Here is a 23,968-nt window from a genome sequence, read left to right on the forward strand (position 1 = left end):
AAAGAAGGAAAAATACATAATATTATTTCCTTACTGTAGAACTCCTGACAATCCTGTTAGCACAAGCTTATTTCTTGACTGGAGTTTAAAACGTATTTTAAAAATATTTTTAGTTCTCATTTTTATTATTCTTTATATTTTTCTTTATTTCTCATTATTACTTCTAATGCGTGCATCTATATGCAAATATATACTCTTCCTCACCAAGGAAAGTTTATATTTGAGATGTCGGTTAGTGGCCACATAGCCAGTAGCTTTTTGGAGAATAAGAATAAAGCTAAGTTTTTAAATCTCCCTAGTGATTAAGTGTAGGCACCTGATTACACATGGGCAACTCAGAGCAGAATTTAGCTGCAAAATTCTAAATAATCTTCCATGACTGTAAGTACCCGTATATTAACCGGTAAGATTGCTTTGGTAACACTTTTGCAACCTGAAAATCAGGCTTCGTTTTCCCCTAGTGTAATTTCTTTAAAAGCAGCCAACCCATCCCCCCATAGAAGCAGCACAGAGTAAAGAACACGTACTGTTCCGTTTGCCTTCTTCATCAACCTCTTCGTCATTCTCAGGGTCAATGTCTTCTGCCTGTGTAATCCAATCTAAATATCCCTTCAGATCTTCTTCAAGCTGCTGCTTTTCACGTAGCTTCTGAAAGTCCCCTCGGGCCTTGGCTTTTTCTCTTTCCTTGGAAAATTCTCTATAAAATTCAGATAAAGCAGGTAAAACACTGATTGCGAGACATTTTGACCTAGGTTGTGACACTGCAGAATAACATACTGACAGAGAAAATGAACTAAAGAAACTACACAGAAGATTTGAGAGTCTGAGAACAAGACAGTGGTGCAAAGCAGCCATGGCAAATTCCTATCACGTAACATCAAAACATTCAAAGCTTTTACAATTTAATTGAAAATTAACCAGATTCTGGACTCTTCCCACACAATTTATATGCCAGCATTTGGTTATGTGCTCTTCCAATTGATTTTAATACCATTTTTGTCTAACAGCCATAAAGAGAAACTGACTTGAAAGGAATTAATGAAAGTAAAGTATTTTCAGAGAACTTACGTTGAGCACTGTTTTCAATACAAAGGAGATTCTAGCAGCCAGTTTTAAAAGACTTCCTTCCTTTTCCAGCCATGCTTTACTGGCCATGTCCAAAAATACCTATTTCAGTGCATGGTCCATGCAACTTCACTAAGAAGCTCTCTCTTAATTATGCCACACACAAACACCTGTGCTGGTTGAGACCTGACGTTTTGCTCTTTTTCTCTCTCTGACAAAATCTGCTCACAGATTAGGAGTACTTTAAAAGAAACAAAACTAAACTAAACTAAATACACTGAATACCCTAAATGCCTTATCTGGTTGCCTACTTAAAGATAAATGATATATTTGACTATTCATATTTCACTTCTGCTGCTAAATTAATTTCTGAAATTTAGTAGCAATTATTATATCATGTAGAAAATGAAAAAATAGATAAACCAAGCTAGCTAGTAACTGTGAAAGTAATTACCACCAATAGTCTCATACTGGTGACATTTTTTTTTTTTTTTTGGTAATTATTCTGAAAAGGAAAGGTTGATAACTGTCTAAAGTTACAGAGAATGCACTATGAAAATGACCAGATGATTTCTTCATTTCTATGAAGAAATCTATTAAGTCTATTAAGGAACATGCATTATTTGAAAATTTCATGACATGGAAAAATATAATCAAGCATTCATGTATGCATATCCTAAACTTGTATCAGAATTCAACTGTGCATATTAACAGATGCGGGATCTGTTTTGCCCTCATCTCACCTCACTTCTTGCTCTATCAAAATGTCTACTGGACTCCCTGACAGGGCAAGCACTGTTACCTGTTTCAAAGCTTAAACATATTTAAAAGAAAATGAGAAAGCCAGAACTTCAAAGGAAAAAACAGAGCTGAAGCAGGAAGTAAACAGGTAAAAAAATTAAACAATCTCAGACATACAATAAGGGACAGAAGTACTTAAGTTGGGCCAAAAAATCTCAAATTTATAGTATATTTCATGAACATGGCCACTTTTTGTATTTGCAAATCCTTGCTGCTTAAACTGTAGCTTTTTGAGTCTTACTTATTTGAAATTCGTCACCAACAAAGCATGGCAGACAATTATTCTATAGAGAAATCAAGAGCAAATATTCAAAATTAGGTAGTGTCTGAGCACATCTGTCACTTGGAAAATTTCTGTTTTTACTTGGAGGCATACAAGTCTCAAAGCTGAGTGCTCTCAGTTTCAGGTTCTCTCCTACAATTAGTGTAGGCTGAGATTATAACAGCCTTTCTGAACGTGCACTGTTAAATGCTGAAACACAATTCATTCTATGCAATACTCTTCTGAGAGGTATGTAAAGCAGTATAGAAGAGCTATACTACTCCATAGCCTCTACTGACAGCCTGACATCTTTCCATCTTGCTCAACAGACTAAAGTAATTCACTGGTGTGAGCCTGCTCAAAAACCCTCCCTCCAAATATCTTTTCTCTGAGAAACTGTTACTCAAATTGTAATCTCTATGATAGCCTGTCATTATATGCTTGTAATGATACAAAAACTTGCTTCTCCTTTTTCTTTCAGAGTAAATCTGAGTTACACTGGATAGTTTAAAAGTACTGATTCAGTATTTAAAACTAAATTTGTTGTTACCAACCATTTAGCTTTCTATAGGGCTGAAATTAAACCAAAAAAAGGGGCTACAATAATTCCTTTTACTATGAGCCTGATGATCCTTTATTTACTGTAAACTTTCACTTGAAAAACATTTCCAGATTAATATACTATCATGGGAAAAATATTAAAGCAGTAAAAATTATTTCAATTTTTCAAATGGAAAAAGATATTAGGAAATTAGAGGACTCAAAATTGTAAAACTTTTGGAAAATATTTTAACAAGGTGAACATAGCTATTAACATGACATTGCACTGCTAACATGATATAACAGAATAATAGAAAGGCTCCTAATTTTTCAATACAATATTTCAGTTTGTTGATAAAAATTACTTATCTGAAATGGCATACATATGATCTCTCTGATTTTTTTCAAATATTCACCTTACTTACAGTCTTCAAGTCTATCTTCCAAAGACTAATTTTCTGCATTGACATTAGCAAATTTAAAAATAAAGCTGTTTTTACATGCAACCATTCAGGACTTTTTTTAAAATGTTACCTTGTAGAAGCTTACAACTTTTAAATTGCAAAAGCTAAGAGTCAGACACTACGTCTTTTCCAGTTGAGGACTTAATTCAACAAAAATTAAGTATCGCATGTGGAGAAGATAATCCTGTTTTATCTGAAGGCACCCTGACAAAGCAGAAGAACACCAGTGCTTACACTGTATTTGCTACCCTTCACCTGGTATCCAAGGAGGAGGTTCTTCAAAAGGGCATCCCCTTTCACAGAAAGGCTTGCGACAGGAAAAAGAGCTCAATAGATCTCCATGATCTATTTCATTAAAAAAAATTAAAAGGGTTCACTGTTCTGGTAGATGTCACAAGCCTTTAAGAAATTGTTTGTTTTACGAATGCTGGTTTTAGACTTATCTCAGACAGAGAGTATAAAAGAGACTGTCCTTTATGTCGGACCAAGGCAATACACTCTGCTTAGTGTACTGTGAACTCAGAGATAACGCCACTTCTTAGCTCTTACTAAGTATTCCAGTTTTGTTCAATTAAACCTTTTTGTCTTTTTCATTAGATTTTATCTGAGTGGGTAAAGTAAAATGGAAACTGCTGTTATTATAGGGATTGAAGTAAAAGAAACCATTTGAAAATGAACCAGTTAGCATGACTGCTACTTCCAAAAGCGCTTCATCCACAACTGAACCCTCTTTAAACTTTAGCTTTTATTAAAATAGCTGCATGCAAAAATTAAACACAGTTTTCTATATATGCAGCTTTTTAATTCTTCTTAATACAGCAGAGAAGCCAGACATTTTCTCAGTTAAAATCTACTACAACTTATTGGTAGGGAAAGATGCAGTCATGCTTAATTCCCACAATGCTTATATGTTTTTTTTTTTAAACTGACTTTTTATTAGGAACTATAGCAACATCTGAGAAAACTGCATATTCAACTGTTCTTCATGAGAGGGAGGAATCTGACTCTATAGTATTTTCTTCTATCACAGTAACAATAAAGCTTAAAACATCTCTAAGATACAGGTATGTACACATTTCTTTTACTGAAGCACCATGAATGGATATACAAAAGTGAAATTAAACAAAATTGGAAACTAAACAGTACTCTGTTGGCAGAACAAAAGCATTTTTTTTTTCAAGAAACAAGCAGTTAATTGAAAAAGATGATGAGGAGGTGACAGAGAAAGGCTGGCTCTTCAGGACTGCTAACAAGATAAGTAGACAACTGCATCAGCTCTTCTCTTGGAAGCAGGAATAAAAGAGCTACCCATGCAGCACTGTGTGCCTACAGAGAGTGTTAGCTGGGTCCAAGGCAGAAGGAAAAAGCTGTTGGCTACCTAGGCACCACAGACACTGCAATGTTAGACAAGTGGCCTCCATGACCATGATCAACCCAGTTCACAAGCTTACAAAGCTCACAGACTTAGGAATCTATACATTAATTATGATAAGTGGACTTAAGTCACATAAATGGTTTCACAAGTACATACACTACAGGCTAATTTCAAAACAAGTATTTCATTCCAGTTTGATAAAAATCACCTGGATCTGGTATTTAAACGTTCACAATTGGTGTTTTTTGTTCATTGACTAAGCTGAAAAACCTGTATTCAAAGCAGTGTTGTAACCATAATAACATGCATATGTAAAAAAAAAAAAAAAAAAAAAAAAACACTATACACAGGTTCATCTGCAAAATCTAACTTACTCAGTGATAAATAAGTGATCACAAAAAAAATTTTATTTCTGCTGTCTGAAAATTCTTTGTCTCCTTGCAAAATAAGGATGTCAATTCTCTATTTAGGTATAAATATACTATTTAGCTATCATCATCAATGGTTTTGAGGCAGAAGCATACCCACTGCAGCAGTGAATTCATGCTTTGAAAGTCTGGGCACTTACTTTTTAATGGAGTGAAATAGCTCCTGCTGGTATGCACTAGCTGAAAACAGCTTGATGCAACAGCGTGGAGGTAGCAGCAAGCAGTTACCTACTGAGACTTGATTATAGTTTTCTGGTTCTCAGACCTTAATTCAGGGGGAGGGTAATAGCCACACAACAATCCCAAGACGACCAACTAATTAAATGAGAAAATATCTAGTGTACAGCAATGTCCCAATTCCCTTCTCTCTGTAATTCATGGACATTATCACTAAGGAGACATCTACACTAGCCTCAAACGAGTTGAAAACTCTTCCATGCTAAAAACTACACATATTTCATAAAGAAGCCTGTGCAGCAACACAAGTGCTGCTATATCTCCTTTGCATCACTAAGTAGTGATGATGGGAAAGTTTCCATAGATCTCTAAGCAAAAATTGGGATATTGACTCTTGGTTGGCCATATACTGCCACTTTGTGTCACTGCAGAATATAAGTCGACAGAGGGAGTGAGAATTCATCTATTGGAGCATATAACTTACCGTGCACAGGGTCTGCTACTGAAAGGTTATGCTCACATTGTATGTAGAAACATCATCCAGACATCCTAGACTCATTTATTTAGAGTAACATAACAATGATAATGTACTCACATGAATACACTATTTCCCATCAGATGTACAGAAGAGGTGTCACATAGTAGTAACCATACCAGCCAACAAATTAGAAGAATCAAATGCAAGTTCTCAAATTGCTTAAATTATACGGATAAGCATAAACAATTGCTCACAGCTGAAGGTAGTGTGTGTATCACAGAGATGTTGTATAGACGCACACAAAAAGTAAGTAACACTACATCTTTAATCACTGGAGTTTTATAAACATCATTGTTACCTCTTCTGTTAGAGGGAATTAAGAACAATAATAATTATCGCAGGCCAAACACTACTCAACTATTTCTACAGCAAAACCACTGACTCTAGCAGGAATTTTGCTTGTAGAAGGACTTGGTTCTTGATGAGGAAATGCAAACTGTAATTATCTAGCTTTAGTTACTTCTGTGTGGTTGGTTAACAATTGACGAAACGTATATTGTTCAGCTCAAACTCAGTGGCAGATTCTGTATAGTGCTATTGTGCCACAGAGTGCACATGAAGGCAACAGAATCATCTAGGGGAGGCAGCATGACGTGTAAACAACTTGACAGAGGTGGTAACAGAGCAACAAAACAAATGTCTAATGTTTCAGTCTGTAATCGTAATTTCACACTAAAATGGACTCATTGGAATAGAGACCTCCTTGATCTAAGACACTGGACTTATTAGAGGAAGAACCAGCAGTTTTCAGGGTAACACTATACCCCACCGACTATGCCCCACATACCTCCAACCCTATCATCATGACAGACACTTGTTAACCAAGTTCTGGAAACTGATGTGGTTTCTTATCTGCCAGAAGCTCATCAGCACATCACAGGACCAATACCTCGGAAATCTTAGTACAAACAGGACATGAAATAAAATCAGTTCCCTTCAAGCTCTTGCTAGAGAGCACTGAAATACTCCCATTGAGCTGGGTCATCTCTGTTTAGAGGAGTACAAACAGTCAAAAGTGTTTTCCCGATTATTCAGTGTTTCCCAATTCAGTACATTTGAATCAGCAAGGATACTATTTCCTTTTTTTGTATCTGTGTGTGTGTGTTTTATTTTTACCAGCCACACAGCAATCAAAAGAACCTGCTTTATATCATAACTCACTCAGTTCTATAGCTGAATTCCATTTCATCTTTTTTAATGCATATTCTGTTTATTCATGTGAGGTAGTTACATTTCTATCCTCTCTCTTTTTTTTTTTTTTTTTTTTTTTTTTGACCAAGCCTTCCCTCTCTTGTGAAAAGGAATGCTGTCAAAACCTCTTCATTTCCCTTTCGCTGAAAGAGTATAGGCAAGACTGTTCACTGCCATTTTCTCTTTTGTGCATCATTATTTAAATGTCTTTTTCTATAATTTTTTATATGTATACTACAGACAACAGCTCTTAGGTATATAAGCTTATCTGTGCTAACATATTTTACTTTAACTAACGGATATTGCTGGCAAGATTAGCATGGATGAGTATGTGCTCTTAGCTTTCAGAATCATTATGTATGTATATTGCAAATAATATTGTGAGAATGAAATGGAAAAATTACCATTCTCTTAGTAACTGACAAGACTTACATGTAGGAGGATGTATATAAGGACATGTCAAAGCTTATGCTTTGGTGTCCTTTAGCAAGGAAGTAAATTCAACTTACAGAGATTTATTAAAGTATGTTTGAAAGATCTTATTTGCTCCCATGGCTACCCAAAGAAGAACTAATGCCTTCAGCAGAAAATGCTGTCAGCAGAAACCAGCCTCTAATGATAAGGACTATCTTGAGGAATAGATTATCATGCATCGTTAAAGGCATGCCTCTTGATAAATAAGTACTAAGTTTTATCATTTATTATTTTCTCTGTTCATAGTAAAACAGTTTAATGCATACTGAACTACTGATGTTTTTATTTTAACTTTCTAAACACTTAAAGACTGGCAGTTGTTTCTGAATTCCTGTCTCTTTACAGATAACTTCTAGCTTTCTAATTTCTAAGCTAACTTTCTAAGTTAATTCAGTTGACCATCTTTCGTACTGATAAATACACCCTGTTTTCTTAAACTGGCATATTTTGAGGAGTCCTGCTGTCAGGTCCCAATTTCTGTTCCCAATATTTCATGACCACAGAAAAATGTAAATCCCCTGTATGCCTGTCAGGCAAGCACTGGAGCAGGTTGCTCAAAGAGGTTGTGGAGTCTCCATCCTTGGTAGATATTGAAAATCAGAGTGGAACTTCAACTCTGTTAAAGTTTGACCAAGAGCCATCATTACAACCCTTTCCTAGAGCCACATGTAGAATCATTTCTGGAGTGCCTGCCTGGAGATGGATCTTAGGCCAATTCTCCAGCCAGTTCTAAAAGCCCTTTCTCAGAGCTGAACTAGAGTAAATTCATGAGCCATTTTTTAGACCTTGATCTAGAGTCAATTGCTCAGTCATTTCTTGGGGGTAGGTCTAGAGCTCCCTCTCAAGCTCTTTCCTATAGTCATGTCCAGAGCTCTTTTTATAAAGGCCTTTTTAGAACTGTATCAAGACCCTTTCACTAGGGCTGCAACTATAGCCCTTTCTGGAGCTAGGCCCCATGTCTGGAGCTGAATCTAGACTATTTCTAGAGCCCACTCCTTCACCCCAGATTCTTTACAGACTATAGTCAATTCAACAGACTATTTCTAGAGACCCTTTTCCAGAGGTTCTTTTTTCTTTTCTCAAGGCTGTATCCAGAGCCAGTTATGAAGAATCTTTCTCTAGATGCCTTCTTCCTCTACAGCAGTAATGAGCACATTTTTAGGACCACTCCTCAATTATTTTTCCACCTAGAGCTAGTCTAGAGCTCTTTATCTAGCAGCTCCTTTCTAGAGCTGGATTTTCCCAGGATGCACGTCTCAAGCTAGCTCTAGCACAGTTCCTCCATTCCTGGAGTTGGATCTGGAACCAGTTCTGGTGTCTTTTCTGAATCTGCCTCTGTAGCCATTTCTGGAGCTGGAACTAGAGCCCAAGCTGGCTCTGGAGACATTTTTAGAGCCCAAGCTGGATTCTTTTTCAAGACTTCTTTTTTCTGTAGAGTACTACAAACCAAACTGGCTTTTCACCTTAGAATTCACTTTGAGAATGATGTGAATAATACTAATGTTTAACAGAAATTAAAAAATAGAATAGTTTGAATAAGGTAAATTACTGAAAAACAATTTATACTGATATAACTCAAGTCCATGAATTCTTTCCATCCATGTTATTCAAGGGAATATTAGAAAAAGAAATCTAAAATTAAAATATTTACTAGATACAGCTTCCACACACATTATTTCTGTTATTTTACATATCTCCTACTACGAACATGCACTGAATTTTTGTGAATGTCTCCTCAAGCAGACAAAATTGACATGGATCACTAGGAAATACTCACCTTCAGAAAGGGATAAATGTAAAATAAGAGATCTCCCAAACCATCAGTGCAATATAAAACATATCAAACATGCAATGAACAAGAGAAATACAAAGGGGCAGATGAGTCACAGAACAACAAAGGAGCATAAAGAGAATGAATATTTTAAAACAGTAAACAGATCAAAACAGCAGACAGATTTAAATGTACACAGCATAACTTGACATTACAAAAATACTACTGTCATAGGGAAAAGATGTATTAAGCATTCAGATTCCATTTCCAAAATCTGTATGCACAGTCATGCTTTTCAAGTCAGTCAGTATAATTTTTATATTCTTAGACTTTGATTTTCTTGGTAAAATTTGACTTTTTTGTAGACTTATCATGAACTAAGTTTCATGATGATTTGAAGAGCATAAAAGTCAAACACAAAGAATGCATGTATTACACATTATATGCCTGGCTCAGAACTGGAAAAAATCTATTTACGATCATTGATATCAAAACATTCACAACATTAGTCACATTAGTCTTATAAGAATATTACCTTTTTCTTTCTTCTATTTGCTCAGTTTCAATCATTGGTGATATTTATCACCAATGACTCAGTTTTCTTGTATCATTTTCTCTCAACACAGAAACTACAAACAACCGGAGTACTGGGAAGGTTCTTATACATGTTCCAGGCAAACATCAATTCAAACATTCCACCAAGCATTCTAAGTGCTAAAATGAGACTGCAGTTATGTGACATAGTGACAGAAAATGAATTTTGGGACAGTTTACATGATGCTTGCCATTGCCTTTTGAGTTCTCCGGAAACTGAGAGCAAGTGGACAAGCGCTCAGAACAGCAACAGATACGAGCTTAGGAATCAAGCCAGACTTAGAAATCAGTGTTAATTTCTCATCTACAGAATGGAATCCAAGGAAAAGTAAACACCTTTTCCTCTGCATTATAATAATGGCTGTTGAACAACTCTGTATTTCAACAAACTTTCCTCAACAAAGCTGGCTCATCACAGCAGAAGCAAGGGAAAGCTCTCAAAATAGTACCAACACTGATGCCTTAAAATACACATTCAAGATCTCTGTGTCATTAAAAATAATGCAATTGCAAAGGAATGCAGTCAAAAAAATGTTCTAATGTAATTTGTTTTACCCAGCAAATTTTTAATAGCTTTAAAAAATACTTGATTAAAGAATAGTCAATACATGTAACTAATATATTATAATGTTGCAAATCCTTTTAAAATATTTTAAATGTATTAAATCAAACGTAAAGTTCAGCTATGAGGTCTCTCTAAATTTTCAAGGCTTCACCAGAGGAAATGAATGTATGCATCGAAACATCAAATCTAGAATTACATTCCCCACAAGTTATTTTTAAAAATTAAAAAAAAAAAAAAAAAATCACAACTAGAAGTTACTAATTAGAGTCACGCAAGGGAAAAGGGCAATATTTAATTAACTTTTCCTACACCTTCTCAACAACAGGAAGAAAATCAATTGCTGCCTATGACCTTAAAGGCCAGGGAAAGGAACGGTGAAAACCTAACTCTCTAATAACTTCAGTGGGAACTCTAGGCCTACAACTACCTTAGGTGACAGCATCAAAACTACAGAGATAAATCAAACAGCAATTACCCTTGTTTATCTATCTTTCCTTTTTTTGTTTGTCCAGTTGTAGACATGAAAACGAGGCCCTTAGTTTGCAACAATTTGCACATTTGTCCCTGAACAAAACAAAGCTAATATTGACCATATAAATAGGCCTTTACAGGGTGGGTATTGGTTTCAGAGGGAAGAGGTTAAATCCAAGAATCAGCAGTGTGTTCTTATCACTCTCTCTCTTTGCTTTTAGCATCCTATTTGTAAAGTAATCTCACAGTAAAGTAACCAAGGACCACGTTTTCCCTAATTTCCTATGTGTAACAATAATCTATCAAAGATAAGTGACTTGTGATTTTAAAAAACACACTGTAAAATCACTTATTAGATAAAAGTGCTCTTGTAATATAATTATCAACACTAGGAATATTTTGTTTCTGATTGCATGATTCTCAGGACTACAGGCATTACAGTATCTTTCAAATCTAATCCAAGACAGCAAAGTCACAGATAGGGCTGTGCACACAGTCAGCAGTCTGATGACACCATCAGCTGTAACACTGCTTTCACTGCAAGCAAGCGAGTTTTTTCTATTAGCTGTGAAGATAGCACAGCTAGTCTAAGGTTGCCACAGCAATGTCAAATGCTGCATAACTCACAGCTAATGCATAAAACGATAGCGCACGTAATTTCTGTTGAGCATTCAAATGCTTGCAGGATCTTTATCAGAAAATATTTTTACCACCAACTGGAGTTTCCCAAGCTAAGTACCTCAACTGGAGTACTCCAAGTGGACTGCAAACCAGAAAATGGCAAAGGAAATAGTCATGACCTCAGAAAGAAGTTATGTAAAAAGAAAAGCTTACAAATTGTTGCCATAAATTATAGTTCTAAACTGCATTATACAGCTACGGTTGACATCATTTCAGTACTTGGCTGGAGTCTGAAGTACACAAATCAAAAAACTGCCATGACAGCTCCTGCTACTGAAAATTGTATTACATTGTTACTTGATGGTGCAAGTTGTCCTAGCTCTCATTTTAATCAATGGGAGCTAACAGTACACAGCTCAGCAGTACAAGAAGCACAACACATTTTGTATCATGGTAACTCAGTCACACTTTTTGTAAGACAGGTCTTGAAACACTCATTAAAAATAATTCGATACATGACTGGTAAATATAAATAACATTTTGCTTAGTTTATGTACATTTGAACAAAAGTGTAAATTTAGCTTTCAGAAAAGAATTCTTGTCTAACTTAAGTGGGGAAATGTTTGTACAGGTGCCATCCATCTCTCATTGTGTGCATTATGTTTCTCCCTGCTGAAATATTATACAATGAGAAGATTAGTGCCTCATTTAATGAGTATTTTTTGGCAAGCATGGTGAATGTAATGTCAGACAGATACAGGCACTAGGATCACACAGTTCAGTCAAAAGAGCAAATGTTGGTAAGATGACATAAGAATCTCAAGTGCATGCAAAAAAGCCATCACTGAGAAGCATAGTAAACGCAAAGGCCGTCTTACAAGTAGCAGTAGCATACAAAACGTTAACTCAACTGCTTACCCACTAAGTACACCAAGAACCAGGTTAAGTACGAAAAATGAGCCAAGGATGATAAGACTAACAAAATAGATCCATGGCCATTCACATCCTATTGCATCATTTACCTGTAAAATGTAAGGAAATAAGTTATGATTCAGTCATTCATTAAACAGCAGAGTCCTTTTTGCAGCTGCCAGATCACGTAGGTTTCATTGTCAAAACTTTTGGCCTACTTCATTCTTAAAATCAATAAATTTTCATTTAATTTCTTTACTTACCCAGACTAAACTGCAGATGTGATGCTTTATAACAGAAGATATAAATTAAAATAACATATTTAATTAAGTACACCAGGATTATTTGTCTTTTTGGTAATCTTCCACAAGTATGGACATGAAGAAAATATACTGGTATGTCTAAGCTCCGATTTTGGTATCTGCATGTTATTGTTATGAAAGTTACAGAAAACTGTTTCTGTTCTAACTATAGCAGGAAGAAAAAGAGTTTTATTAAGAAACGTCATCACAACTGAAGTCTCACCTGTATAAAATAACCTGTGTGTTCATGGCAACTGAATTCAGGACTCTGCCTTCATGATGAAAAAGGTGTATGCTTACCCGCTCAATACACCAAGAACAAGATTTAGTACGAAAAATGACCCAAAGATGACGAGACTGACAAAATACACCCATGGCAATTCAAATCCCATAGCATCATTCATCTGCAAGAAATAAGATGATCTTATAGAGTAGATCACTATAGTAATAGCAATGAAGAGTCAGAGCAAAAAAGAATTTAATCATTCTGGTGAGATAGCTTTCTATGCATTCCTTCAGTATTTATCAAAGAACAATATAAGAAAAGGCACTGATCACATTCACTTTGTGTTCCTAACACATGTTCTAAAAGAAAAAAGCTGAGTGAACTTAGCATTCAGATTAAAAATATGTAATCAAACATATAAATGGAGCACAGCAACAATTTTGCTCTTTAACTCCTACTACGAGAACTGAATTTGAAGTTTAGATGGTAATTAAGTAAAATGATGCTTATAAAGTATATTGAAAAATATTTCAATTATTAGAATTTTTAGTTCATAATAATCTTAGCTATATGAATGATCCTTTGAGAAAAGTGACAGAAACATAATTTAACATACAAGTAATATTTTTTCTGTAACAAAAACCTCAATTTTTTCCTGAGATACTAAATTTGGATGAAGTCAGATATTTTAAATGAATTGAAAAATAAATGAGAATGCATTTGTGTAAAAATATGAACACATCTTATGAAAATGAAAAACTGAAATAAAATTTAGAAATATAGTAGAAACATAGAAATACCCCAGAAACATTTCTGAACTAAAATTATACCAAGGTCAAGTTTAAATGAACGTGTCACTGACATATTTTACATAAGGTTAAAGTAAGTGAGCTTTAAATATACTATTCACAAGCTCACACAACTTGTTCTACAAAGACATTTTCCACTGTCAAGTCTTAGCAAGCTCATTACACGTATCAGAAGATGGATTCAAGAAACATAGACACTGAAATCTAAAAAGCCTTATTCAGAAAAAAAATATTTTGAAACACAGGAAATGGTTTGTGTGCAAAGCATTTAGGTACAAAAAGACATTTCAGTAAGTTACCAAAGTCATTTCTGACTTGGAACTTCTTAGACATTTCTCTTATCAGAGGGGAACTATTTTGGCTTTACTGGCAAGTTGGTATTAGGTTCTTCAAAAACTGCATTTTAGCCAGGAAAATTTAGTGGACTTAAAAATATTGTGAGGATTACAGACTAGATATATTACCGCAGAACAATGTTTGGACAAACTTTTTCCTCTTCTATAAATGTCACTGTATGTCTGTATGTTTTATTGGAAAGCAATTACGCTTTGAGTTTTGTTGATACTCAAGTTTGACTCCAGTCTGTAACATCTCTGTTAGAACACACAGTCCCACTTTAAACATAGGAGCAAAAGTTTGATAAACAATACTTGTCTTTTTGTTTGTTTGTTTGTTTTAATCTTTTAAAAATGTATCTTAGTATCTGATTCTGCAAGGTGGTACTATACATGCTTAGATGTAAGCACATGCATTAAGTCTTTGCAGGTTAAGGCCCATAGGTACATTCCTTCAATGAGCTGCAATGACATTATTTTACACTAATTAAAGAAAACTGAAATTTCCAAGCAACTAAAAAAGATTGTTATACACCTTCACATGCCTTTTAAAATAATCCCTCGATATAGCATCTATTAGTGTTTTAGTAATTTAACTGAGATATTGAAAAGTAATTGATAGCTTTTATTAGACTTGCTAGAAAAAAAAAGACAGAAAATTGTAAAAATATATACTTGATTTGGGTTGGGTTTTTTCCCCCCTCTTAATTTCAGTAAAACTGGATTTTGGAGAAATTGAAGTGAAGAAGATACAAATTTCATGTTGAGGGGAAAAAAAGAAAGTTTTGAGTAAAAAGAGCTCTGAGAATTATTGCAACTCCACTTGATACATAGTGCATAATACATAAAAAACTTTCACTTCTACACAGTTTGATTTTTAGCTCCATATTATAGGGTTAATCTAACTAGGACTAATGTTCTGCAATGAGAAAATTAGAAATTGCAGCTAACTAGTGCTAGAAAAAATGTTTTGGTTTCAGCAGATGATGAACAAGTTCAAATGCACTGGTAAACTTGAGAACTCCTCAATCTAGTAGAGCATCTGGGGAGTAATCTAAGCCTGAATTTCTGAAAGCAACAGCCTGAAACTGCTTCAGCTCAAGATTTTTACTGCTGCAATCTAGGTACTTAAACTCTATTCAAGTAATGCATTGTACTTTCTATTAATGTATTAATATTTTTATTTCAGGAATACCAGAGAGGTGACAGTATAAAAAGAAGTCATATTCCTTTGGAAAACTTTACTGCTCATTTCATGGATGTCAAGTGGCATTTTCCATAAACTTCAATTACAGAAAGTTTAAAGCAGTCAATTTGCCTTCTAATTGAAGATGGAAGTAGAGCTTTGTATACGAGCACAGAAAAAAATCTTAATTTTCAGAAATAAGGCATTTCAGTTGAAGAGATTAATGTTAACTTCTCACCTGAAGTGCAGAATAAGGAGTTAAACAGACACAAATTCTAGATCTATTGGGAGTTGCAACCAAGAAGCATAAAACAATAAAACTCCTTAAATTATGCTGTAAATAAAACTAGGAAATCAAGGAGATACAAGGTCCCAAAACCTCCAACAAAAAGCCTTGCAAAAACCCTACCACTCATTGATGTACTATATCTCTAACACTTGACACAAACATATTCCCACATGCCATCCTTCTTGTCCTTCTCCGTGCCTTTTCCAAATTTACTGTTTCAATTCTGTTTCTAATTATTTTGACCATCATGTCATCTAGATAATGAATTAGATGATTTATAAAAGCCAAAATGAGGGTTTTTTTTCCTATTACTTGATTTTGTTTCACAGTAGTGGCCAGTCTCCCAGTAATTGTATGTATCCCACTTACACATACAATCAGGTAAGTGTTCAGGCAGCATTCAGTCCAGAGGGATGCTGCTTCTAGCTACAGCCTAGCATTTTCATTACTTTCACATAGACTTTAATTATAGTTTTTATGTTGTACATTTAAATAGCTTTGAAAAGAATTCTGAATTGAACTTTGAAGCTCTTCTTTTCCCTTTCACAAGTAACTGAGAGCTCTAGAGTCCTTGTAAAAAGAGTCAACTGTTGACAATCCTAGATTTAGAGAAAAAGGCTAACTTACTCTAGGCTAATTAAACTGATAAAAAAAATCTCCTTTGCATATTAGACACTCTATAATTACAGGCATATATTTGTGAGTATTTCTGTAGTCCAGAAAAGTTACATTGAGTTGATTGGCCAAATTTAGTATAATCTTAATCTGTTTTATCTGGAATTTGGGGTGCATTATCCTGCTAGTTGTGCTGCAGTTGGAATGAACTGTCCTATAATGCAGCGTGGCTGATTGGAGATTAAGAGTCTGAAGTAAAACAGGGAGCAAGCCAAATTTACAGTACATACTCATTAGTATTACACAGCAGCAGATTTAATTACTGTAAAAATCTCATTTACCCTTATTGTCAGTACAATTCCCATGTATGACTCCATTAGAATCATAATGCAGATAAAGGCCTTACTTTGCCAGACATCTGGTACTGGTTTACTGAAACTGGTTGTAAACTCTATGAATGAATTGATAAATCTAATCCCTCGCTTGGGATAATGATAAAGCAATGCATTAACATTTCTAATTCTGCATTTGTACTATTACATATATAAAGCACTAATGCATAAATGCATTATGCATTTTTGATTATTTTCCACTATTTTTCAAATTCACTTAATCTCTTAAATTTTTACTTTACTTAGTTTTCCATTTTACCTTCCTCCTTTTGTAACATTTTAATGGACACACAATCATTGGGGGCGGGGGGGGAGAGGGTGGTTAATCTTTACCCAGAATATCACTGGTAACATCTTCAAATAATTAAGAATTACAAACTCAGTTTCTTGAAGGGTGCAAACGTCCTTCAGAAATGTGTTTTGCAAAATGTGAGCGATCTTGGTCTTTCTTTCTTTCTTTCTTCTTTTTTTTTTTTCTTTTTTTTTTTTTTTAAAGAAAAAAAGGTATGCACTGTAGGTTCACCAACCCTTAGATCACAGACTATCCAATCTATTAATTTGAGAGCATACCGGGCAGCTTTTCAAAGTCTGCTAGCTTCAAAGGTTGTATCTACTTCTTGGCTGAAGTGAAGTCATGATGAAGCCGGCTTAAAAGGGGCTACGCTTAAAGCATAGCAGACTCCAGACTCGTTTGTAAAAGCACATACTTTTATCTTCAATCTCTTCTGGGTTCTGGAGTTACAGCATAAATTCTCCTCGTTGCCCAGACCCATCTTTATTATTCTGCTGACACAGAAACATGCTGACAGGAGCACTGATGGGGTGTAAACTCTTGAACCACTGGTCTGTTAAGCATTTCAGCTCATCAGCTATTAGTAACTCACAATTCTCTGGCTGGGACTAAGGTTGGCTTAAAAAAAATATACCCCCTGGAGAAGTAAAAAAATTTTACCATAACTAGAGCACCTCATAATTACTCAGCTCTAAACTTGGCACCCATCATCTGTTCATACAATTTATATGTAAAGTTCCATATAATATATAGGTGGCCCCTTCAAATTAAATTTAATCTTGTAAGAAACTGCTTCATTTTTATTACTTTACTTTTAATCTATCTGAACAGATCTGTTTCTGACTTCCGTTATTTTTAACTACTGTTAGCTACTGAAGCATATACCTTAGTCGCTCATTTATTCTTCAAAACTAATTGCTTAATAATTTATGTCTTTTTTCAAATATTGAGTAGTAGTAAGTTTAGAGAAAGTCTTATTTTTTCATTCAGATGCATTTTTTAGCACCTGATGCTACTTTAGTTAATGTCGGAAATTATCTTCTCATTTCCACATAGGTGGCCCAGGTTGGATCATTCTGGTATCAGCCTCCATTGGCGGCAGAACAGAGGAACACACAATAACGAAATACAGAGCATTGCCTCCGCCACACAGTAACCACCTGGAGATTTACCTCTACCGAATTATTTCAAGTAAAGCTATTACTCTACTAGATATAACAAATCTGAAGCATGCGATTCCTTCATTGACTGCAGCATGTTAATTTGAAATTAACACAATTCACTAGTGTTTCCACCTATTTACCCATTTCACATAAAAAATTTATAAAACTCTCATACTGATTTGGTTTGTTAAATTTCAGGGCTCAAAAAAAAGTGTTTATTTACTAATATTAGTAATAATGTATTAAAATGCACAGAGTAATAATATCTGCTTTTGTGGTACATACAAAGCATCTTTTTCTCCTTTTAAAACCATTATGCCAGTTAATTACCTACGGCATTATGCAACAAATGCGTGTAGTTAATATTTCCAGTTTATTTAGAAGAAAAGTGCAAGCATAATATTGAGAATATTTGAATTGATGGTGTGTTACTGTCACTTTAATCTGAAAGGATGGTATGTAAACAAAATCCAATAGCCAAGTTACATCTCAATTTATCTAACAAACAGTGTTACATTGGAGCATCCTGGGAATTAGGATGATTTTAAAGGCATTGTTTGTTTTTTGTGGAAAAGTTTTTAGAGGAAAGTACAGGTATTCAACAATTACAGTTCTCAGCAGCTACCTAAAGTCTAGTCTACTTCTAATACAGTTTTTGTCCATTTTATTTAAACTTTCTGGGGGAAACTGTTCTCTTGAGTATTTGCTATGATCTACGACAAAGAATTAGTTCCATGCTTTGAATGCAGTATAGGTTAGCAGTTAGCTAGAACCAGGATACTCAATATCTTGTCAAAGTAAATCAGGTTCAATTCACAGGGAAGATATTTTTTTCCTTTGAGTAGGTTAAAAACCTCTCAGGTAGGCTCTTTGTGCCAAGCTGTTCATTTAAAAAAAAAAAAATTACATCATATGATCATTCTCTGTAATGTTAATTCAGATTTCTTAATACGTATAATCCCTGGCTTGGCAGCTCTCTCTGTAGTTCCTTTTCTGTTCATGTATAGTTTCTAATTTATTGGTAGTCTACATGTTGTCTCTCTACAGTCTAGACTTCGTTGATTCTGATATTTTTATATCCAAATGACAAAAAAAAAAAAAAAAAAAAAGAGGCTTGGTCCAAATTATTATCTAGAAGGTGGAGGGGTTTTAGCTACATTTTTACATGAAATTGAATTCAAGTGATTAACACTCAAAATTCAAAGAAATTATGTCTGCAAATTCATGGCTCTTAGAATGGCAGAAAATTTGGATGACAATATATTGCACAAATCACACGTTTCTCCAGCTAGACATCATGTGTTAAATTTCTGGTTATTTAGTCATCAAAGGCTGAGAGTACAGTGCAGCCAGCACAGCAATGCCTTTGGGGATGAGCTGCCTTGTTTCACTCAAGAGACTCTTAGATGACCTGTGAGTGGTGTTGAACGACATCAAGAGAATAGTTTAAAGCTATCCTCAGCATATAAAAAACAAATAAAGGCAGAAATCAAGATTTTGTAAGATTTTTCTAGGATATTCTCTCAAAAATTTTAATGTTGTTTACTGAACATTTGCAGCTAACGTATACAAGGGCAAAAAGCTGTCAAGCATCCTTTGACTTCTCTAGGAATACAAGCCAAAATTCAGAAATTCATTGCTGACGTGTACTTTTTGGATTGAATATCAAGCCTTCCCCTTCCTGCAGCTATAAAGTGACTAATACCACTTAACCTATTTCTAGCTGTTTCCCAATTCTTACTAATTCGTTCAATTCAAGATTTTAAAATTTTAGTGCTTATTAGACTGTTACATTTTTTTTGAAATTTTTTTTTGAGATTCCTGCTCAGCTGCTGACAGTTTTGATAATGCCTCAAATGTTGCCTAAATGTGTTTTTTTATGGGCTGACAGTACCCTGTGTCAGAAACAGAGGGTCTTCTTGGGAGATATATCTGCAAAATATTTGGTTGTATTTAATAAAAAAAATCTTGGTTGTTCTTTCAAGACTTTTATATTCCATTATAATTCTTTTTGGTAGCTTGTCCCCCAAAATTCTTAAATACTATAAAAAGTGACATGATTAACTGACTGTCTGATTTCCTGACTATATGATTGACTGAAAAAAACAAGAGTGTTTTATTATTGTATTTTTTTCATATATTTTTATGTGGGAGTTACAATCATACTTTCAAGTTCTTACCCAGTTAGAAAAAAATAAACAGAATGGCTTTCCTCCTTTTAGCCTAAATACAGAAGGAAAAAGAAAAAAAAAAAAAAAGTGAAAAAAGCTGTCTTGTACTACCAGAAAGCTAGTGAGAATACCATAGCTCTTGTTCTTCTTTATGGAAATAAATTTAAGACATTTGCATACTGGAGATAAGCAAAAGTGAATGTAGTCTCAACAGATTGTATCACAGAAATGATTGCTTTTATTTAAATGTTCTAAATTGCCACAAAGAGTATATCAGGGCACATAAAGCTTAAATTCTGAGATAATAAACAGTTTGGTAAGTGCATACTTCTTTTTGTTACAAAAGCAGAGGATTACGTCCTTTATGACTAAAGGGCATAGTTTTAGAAAGTTTTCATGACAGAAAAGGGTATATTGAAGAACATCTAGATACACTTATTCCCTAAACCTTCTAACTGTTTTAGATATAGAACAGCTAAACACTTCCTTTAAGGAACTGTATACTTTAACACGCATCCTTGAAGGAACATCTTGTTAAAATATCAGCACTTGTATTAAAAGACAAGAACATATAAGACATCACATACCATTATCCAGCAATGCAAGCTGCATTGCTGCCCAGCCTTCCATCCTAAAAATCTCTAGATCAACCTGAATGGTGTTTTTAGCTCATGATGTGAAGGGACTGATGAGCTGTATTTGAACTTCCATTTGAACTTAGCAACTTCCGTCCATAAGATGGACCTACTACAAGTCATTAGCCACTAATATAGCTGCACCATGATTTAACTATCTATAATCAGCAATTTGACTGTTTCACAGGGGCACTCCTCTTATTCAAGTTACAGCAGTTTGTGTGTAGATAACTAACTTCACTACGGAGAAAACAAAAGGATTGAACGCGATAATTCTTGTATTCATGGAAAAATTCAGGGGGTTTACTGGCAAGTACCAGTTATGAGTGTTCCTTATGTGTGTTCCTACTCACCAAGTGAAAGAGATTTACGAAATACATGCTTGTCATTAGTAAACTAAAAATCTAAATGGTTTAAAGACACAGAAAAATTCTAGAATCAGGTTTGTAAAGAAAAATGAGCATATGCAAATACAGACTCAGATTTTGTAATTCTTGAGTGCTTGCTAACATAAATTGAAGCTGGAACAAAGAATACTAAGCTCTCAGCTTTAGAACATGAGACAGAGCATTACATAAAAGCTGCCACTTTGCCAACAACAAGGACTGCGCTAGGTTCTAAAGCTAATAGCATAAGCCTTCAGCTGGAGGTAAAAAGTAAACAGATAAGGCTCTGACTGGGAGTAAACAGTCCTGATATAAATGGAGAAGATGCACAGATGCACAAACATACTACACTGTTCAGGAATACATACGCTGCACTGGCTGGAGACAACAACAAGGACACTACCCCTTAACCTTTTATTGCAAGTCTAGCATTTGCCACAAACTCATGTTTTTAGTAGCTGAAATACATAATACATGCTAGCCAGTGGGTTGCATATAAATCACAGAAGTAGTGGCCAGACATTGACATCCTAGAAAGAGTCAGACACAGAGGAAGTTGATGCAGATTGGCAAGTAGCAGGATGTCCATTTGAGCCACCAGGATCTGAAGGGCAGGATCAAGTCCTCAGTCTATACTAAAGTTCATAAGGGAAAAATATTTATTGAAGCTTGGAGAATTTTGAAGCAGAGTTAACCAGGTGATAATGAGCTGTGCTACCAAGTGTTATTGGAAGTTGTCATTTTCAGTTGTCATTCTTGCTAACAGAATGCCACATGTCATGATGCAAAACATTGCACATATTTTACCCACTCAGCTTATACCTGCTAACAAGATAAGCCTATATAGATAATTTTACTGTTCACATAGTGAACAAATGAAGTCAGAATTTTGTGCTATTTCTAATATTTGTGTTTTTACATACTAATTATGTTTATATTTTGTTTAAAACTCATCCAGTATAGGTCTCATCAACACTTTTCTGAGGAGGAGGGAACAACAAAACCCATACACATATATAAAGGCTTTCTTTGATTCTTTAGACATTTTTATTAAAATCTGGTATATTCCTAGTGTTTTTGTGATTAAAACAAAATCTTTTCCATTTACTAGTTAGCAATAGCTAAATCTACTTCAGCTTAATCAAGGGGTAATACATGTAAAATGTCATTTCTCCTATCCCTTCAAGTGATGGGAACTTGACAATGGGCAAATCACTTGGTCTACTGAAAGACCCTAGATCCATAACTTAATTAAGTGTATATTAAGATAGATTCAAAAGTATTCAAAATATCTGACTTCCATTACATTTGGTCAATGTTTCTTCGCTTCTCTGACTAGTAAACACAGTGTCATTGAAATAGAATGAATACTGACATCTGTGTACCCAAAAATGTCTTTGGGAATTCATTACAGAGAAGTATATAAAATAATTCAGGTGTGTAGTTTTTCCATTTTAAATTTTCTTTTGAAATAGTCTGACCATGGCAATTTTCAGAGTACTCTATTTTTTTTTCAGCGTGTGTGTGCGCACGCATGATCCACTAGTTGATTCAGCTAACAGTTTCTATAAATTTTAAATTTTCCTAAAGCTTTCAGATTAACTTTCCTCATAAAGTTGGAATTATCAAGTATCAAAATCTGGGCATATATGTCTTGAAAAAAAATTCAAAATGTGTGTATTCTGCCTAGAAAATCACGGTAATCCTTCCTCTTCCTTTAAGGAGGGATGAAAATAACTGCCATCATAACAAATGCAAATAATACAAGGCACATTCTAACCCTTGATGCTCTAAGTCTCTTAGAAAATTAGGAAGAGTTGGACAGAGAAAAACCCATAGAAGATAAGTCTACACTATCAGAAACAATAAATTAGCACATCTGCTACTGTTAGACTCTTACAGCATACAAGATTTGCTTGTTTATGGTCAACTTTACATCTCTAATAACAGACAGTAGAAGGCAGAGATTCTTATTTTGTCAATTTTTGTCTTTCAATCCTAAAGCAATACCAGTTTACTACTTTTATTATTGTGTAACACTGATCTTACCTTACAAATATCAGAGTTCTAGTATCACAGATTTTAATCTGGGACTATACACACAGGTGTACTATCTTTTAGCTATAGCATACTTCATCTTGATTTGAAGCAAATGACCACATGAACCATAATTGCTTATTCACTGGAGAATATTACATCCTTAACTGCATGCAATACTTCACAGAAGATTTGATATTAAAAAAGAGTCACAGTTGGCCACACTGATTTTATCTGTGAGCAATTGTAAGCAATGTGAGCAATTGTAAGCAATGTATCCTAGAATGTAATTCCAGTAAGGAACATCAAGATAGCTAATGCATTTTTAGTAGCTTCCTAATAGTGATCCTTATTATTAAGCAGTTTTCTTCTTTCATGAAAACTTTTTAAAATTCAAACTGTTAAACTTATATTCACTATAAGGTCCTAATTGCTGCAAAGACTTATTGCTGAGTACTAAGCAGTACAGAAAATTCACCCTGATTTTCAGCAATTACATTAGGAAAAAAATCAAAAATTCAGTTTTAGGGTTCAAATTTTGGTTCTACCATATACTTCCAGAATGCACTCAAACAAGTCATTTAAGTCAGATACGTAAGTAACATAAGCACTTAATGCCCTTTGACGGGAATGTGGTTAGGCAAAGACGGGCCTACCTGCCTATTTAACTATAGCTTTAAAAATCTGTATGCTCTCTTTTTCCATTTCTCCTTTGTAAAATGAGGATAAAATATCTCTGGTTTCCCAGCTGCCTGTTTATGCTGTAAGACTGTGCAGGTTCCATACCTTGATGCTAAAGCAGCATTTAAAGTTAGGGGCTTACACCAGTAGCAGAAGCCTTTGAATATCTTTTGCCAGTCTATGGAGACAACGTTGGGCTT

The 23,968-nt window shown here is 34.6% G+C and overlaps 1 protein-coding gene across 1 annotated transcript in view; it reads right to left on the reverse strand.

The window, feature by feature from the left end:
- The window catches only part of CACNA1D (calcium voltage-gated channel subunit alpha1 D), a 194,041-nt gene that overhangs the window by 95,165 nt on the left and 74,908 nt on the right, over nucleotides 1-23,968 (reverse strand). Inside the window, exons 8-9 of the mRNA XM_062585857.1 lie at nucleotides 12,256-12,359; nucleotides 528-697 (exon numbers count right to left, since the gene is read on the reverse strand). Coding sequence (XP_062441841.1) covers nucleotides 528-697; nucleotides 12,256-12,359 — 274 coding nt within the window. The remainder of the gene's footprint in view (nucleotides 1-527; nucleotides 698-12,255; nucleotides 12,360-23,968) is intronic.

Source organism: Rhea pennata, chromosome 12, assembly GCF_028389875.1.
Source record: "Rhea pennata isolate bPtePen1 chromosome 12, bPtePen1.pri, whole genome shotgun sequence".
Taxonomy (NCBI): domain Eukaryota; kingdom Metazoa; phylum Chordata; class Aves; order Rheiformes; family Rheidae; genus Rhea; species Rhea pennata.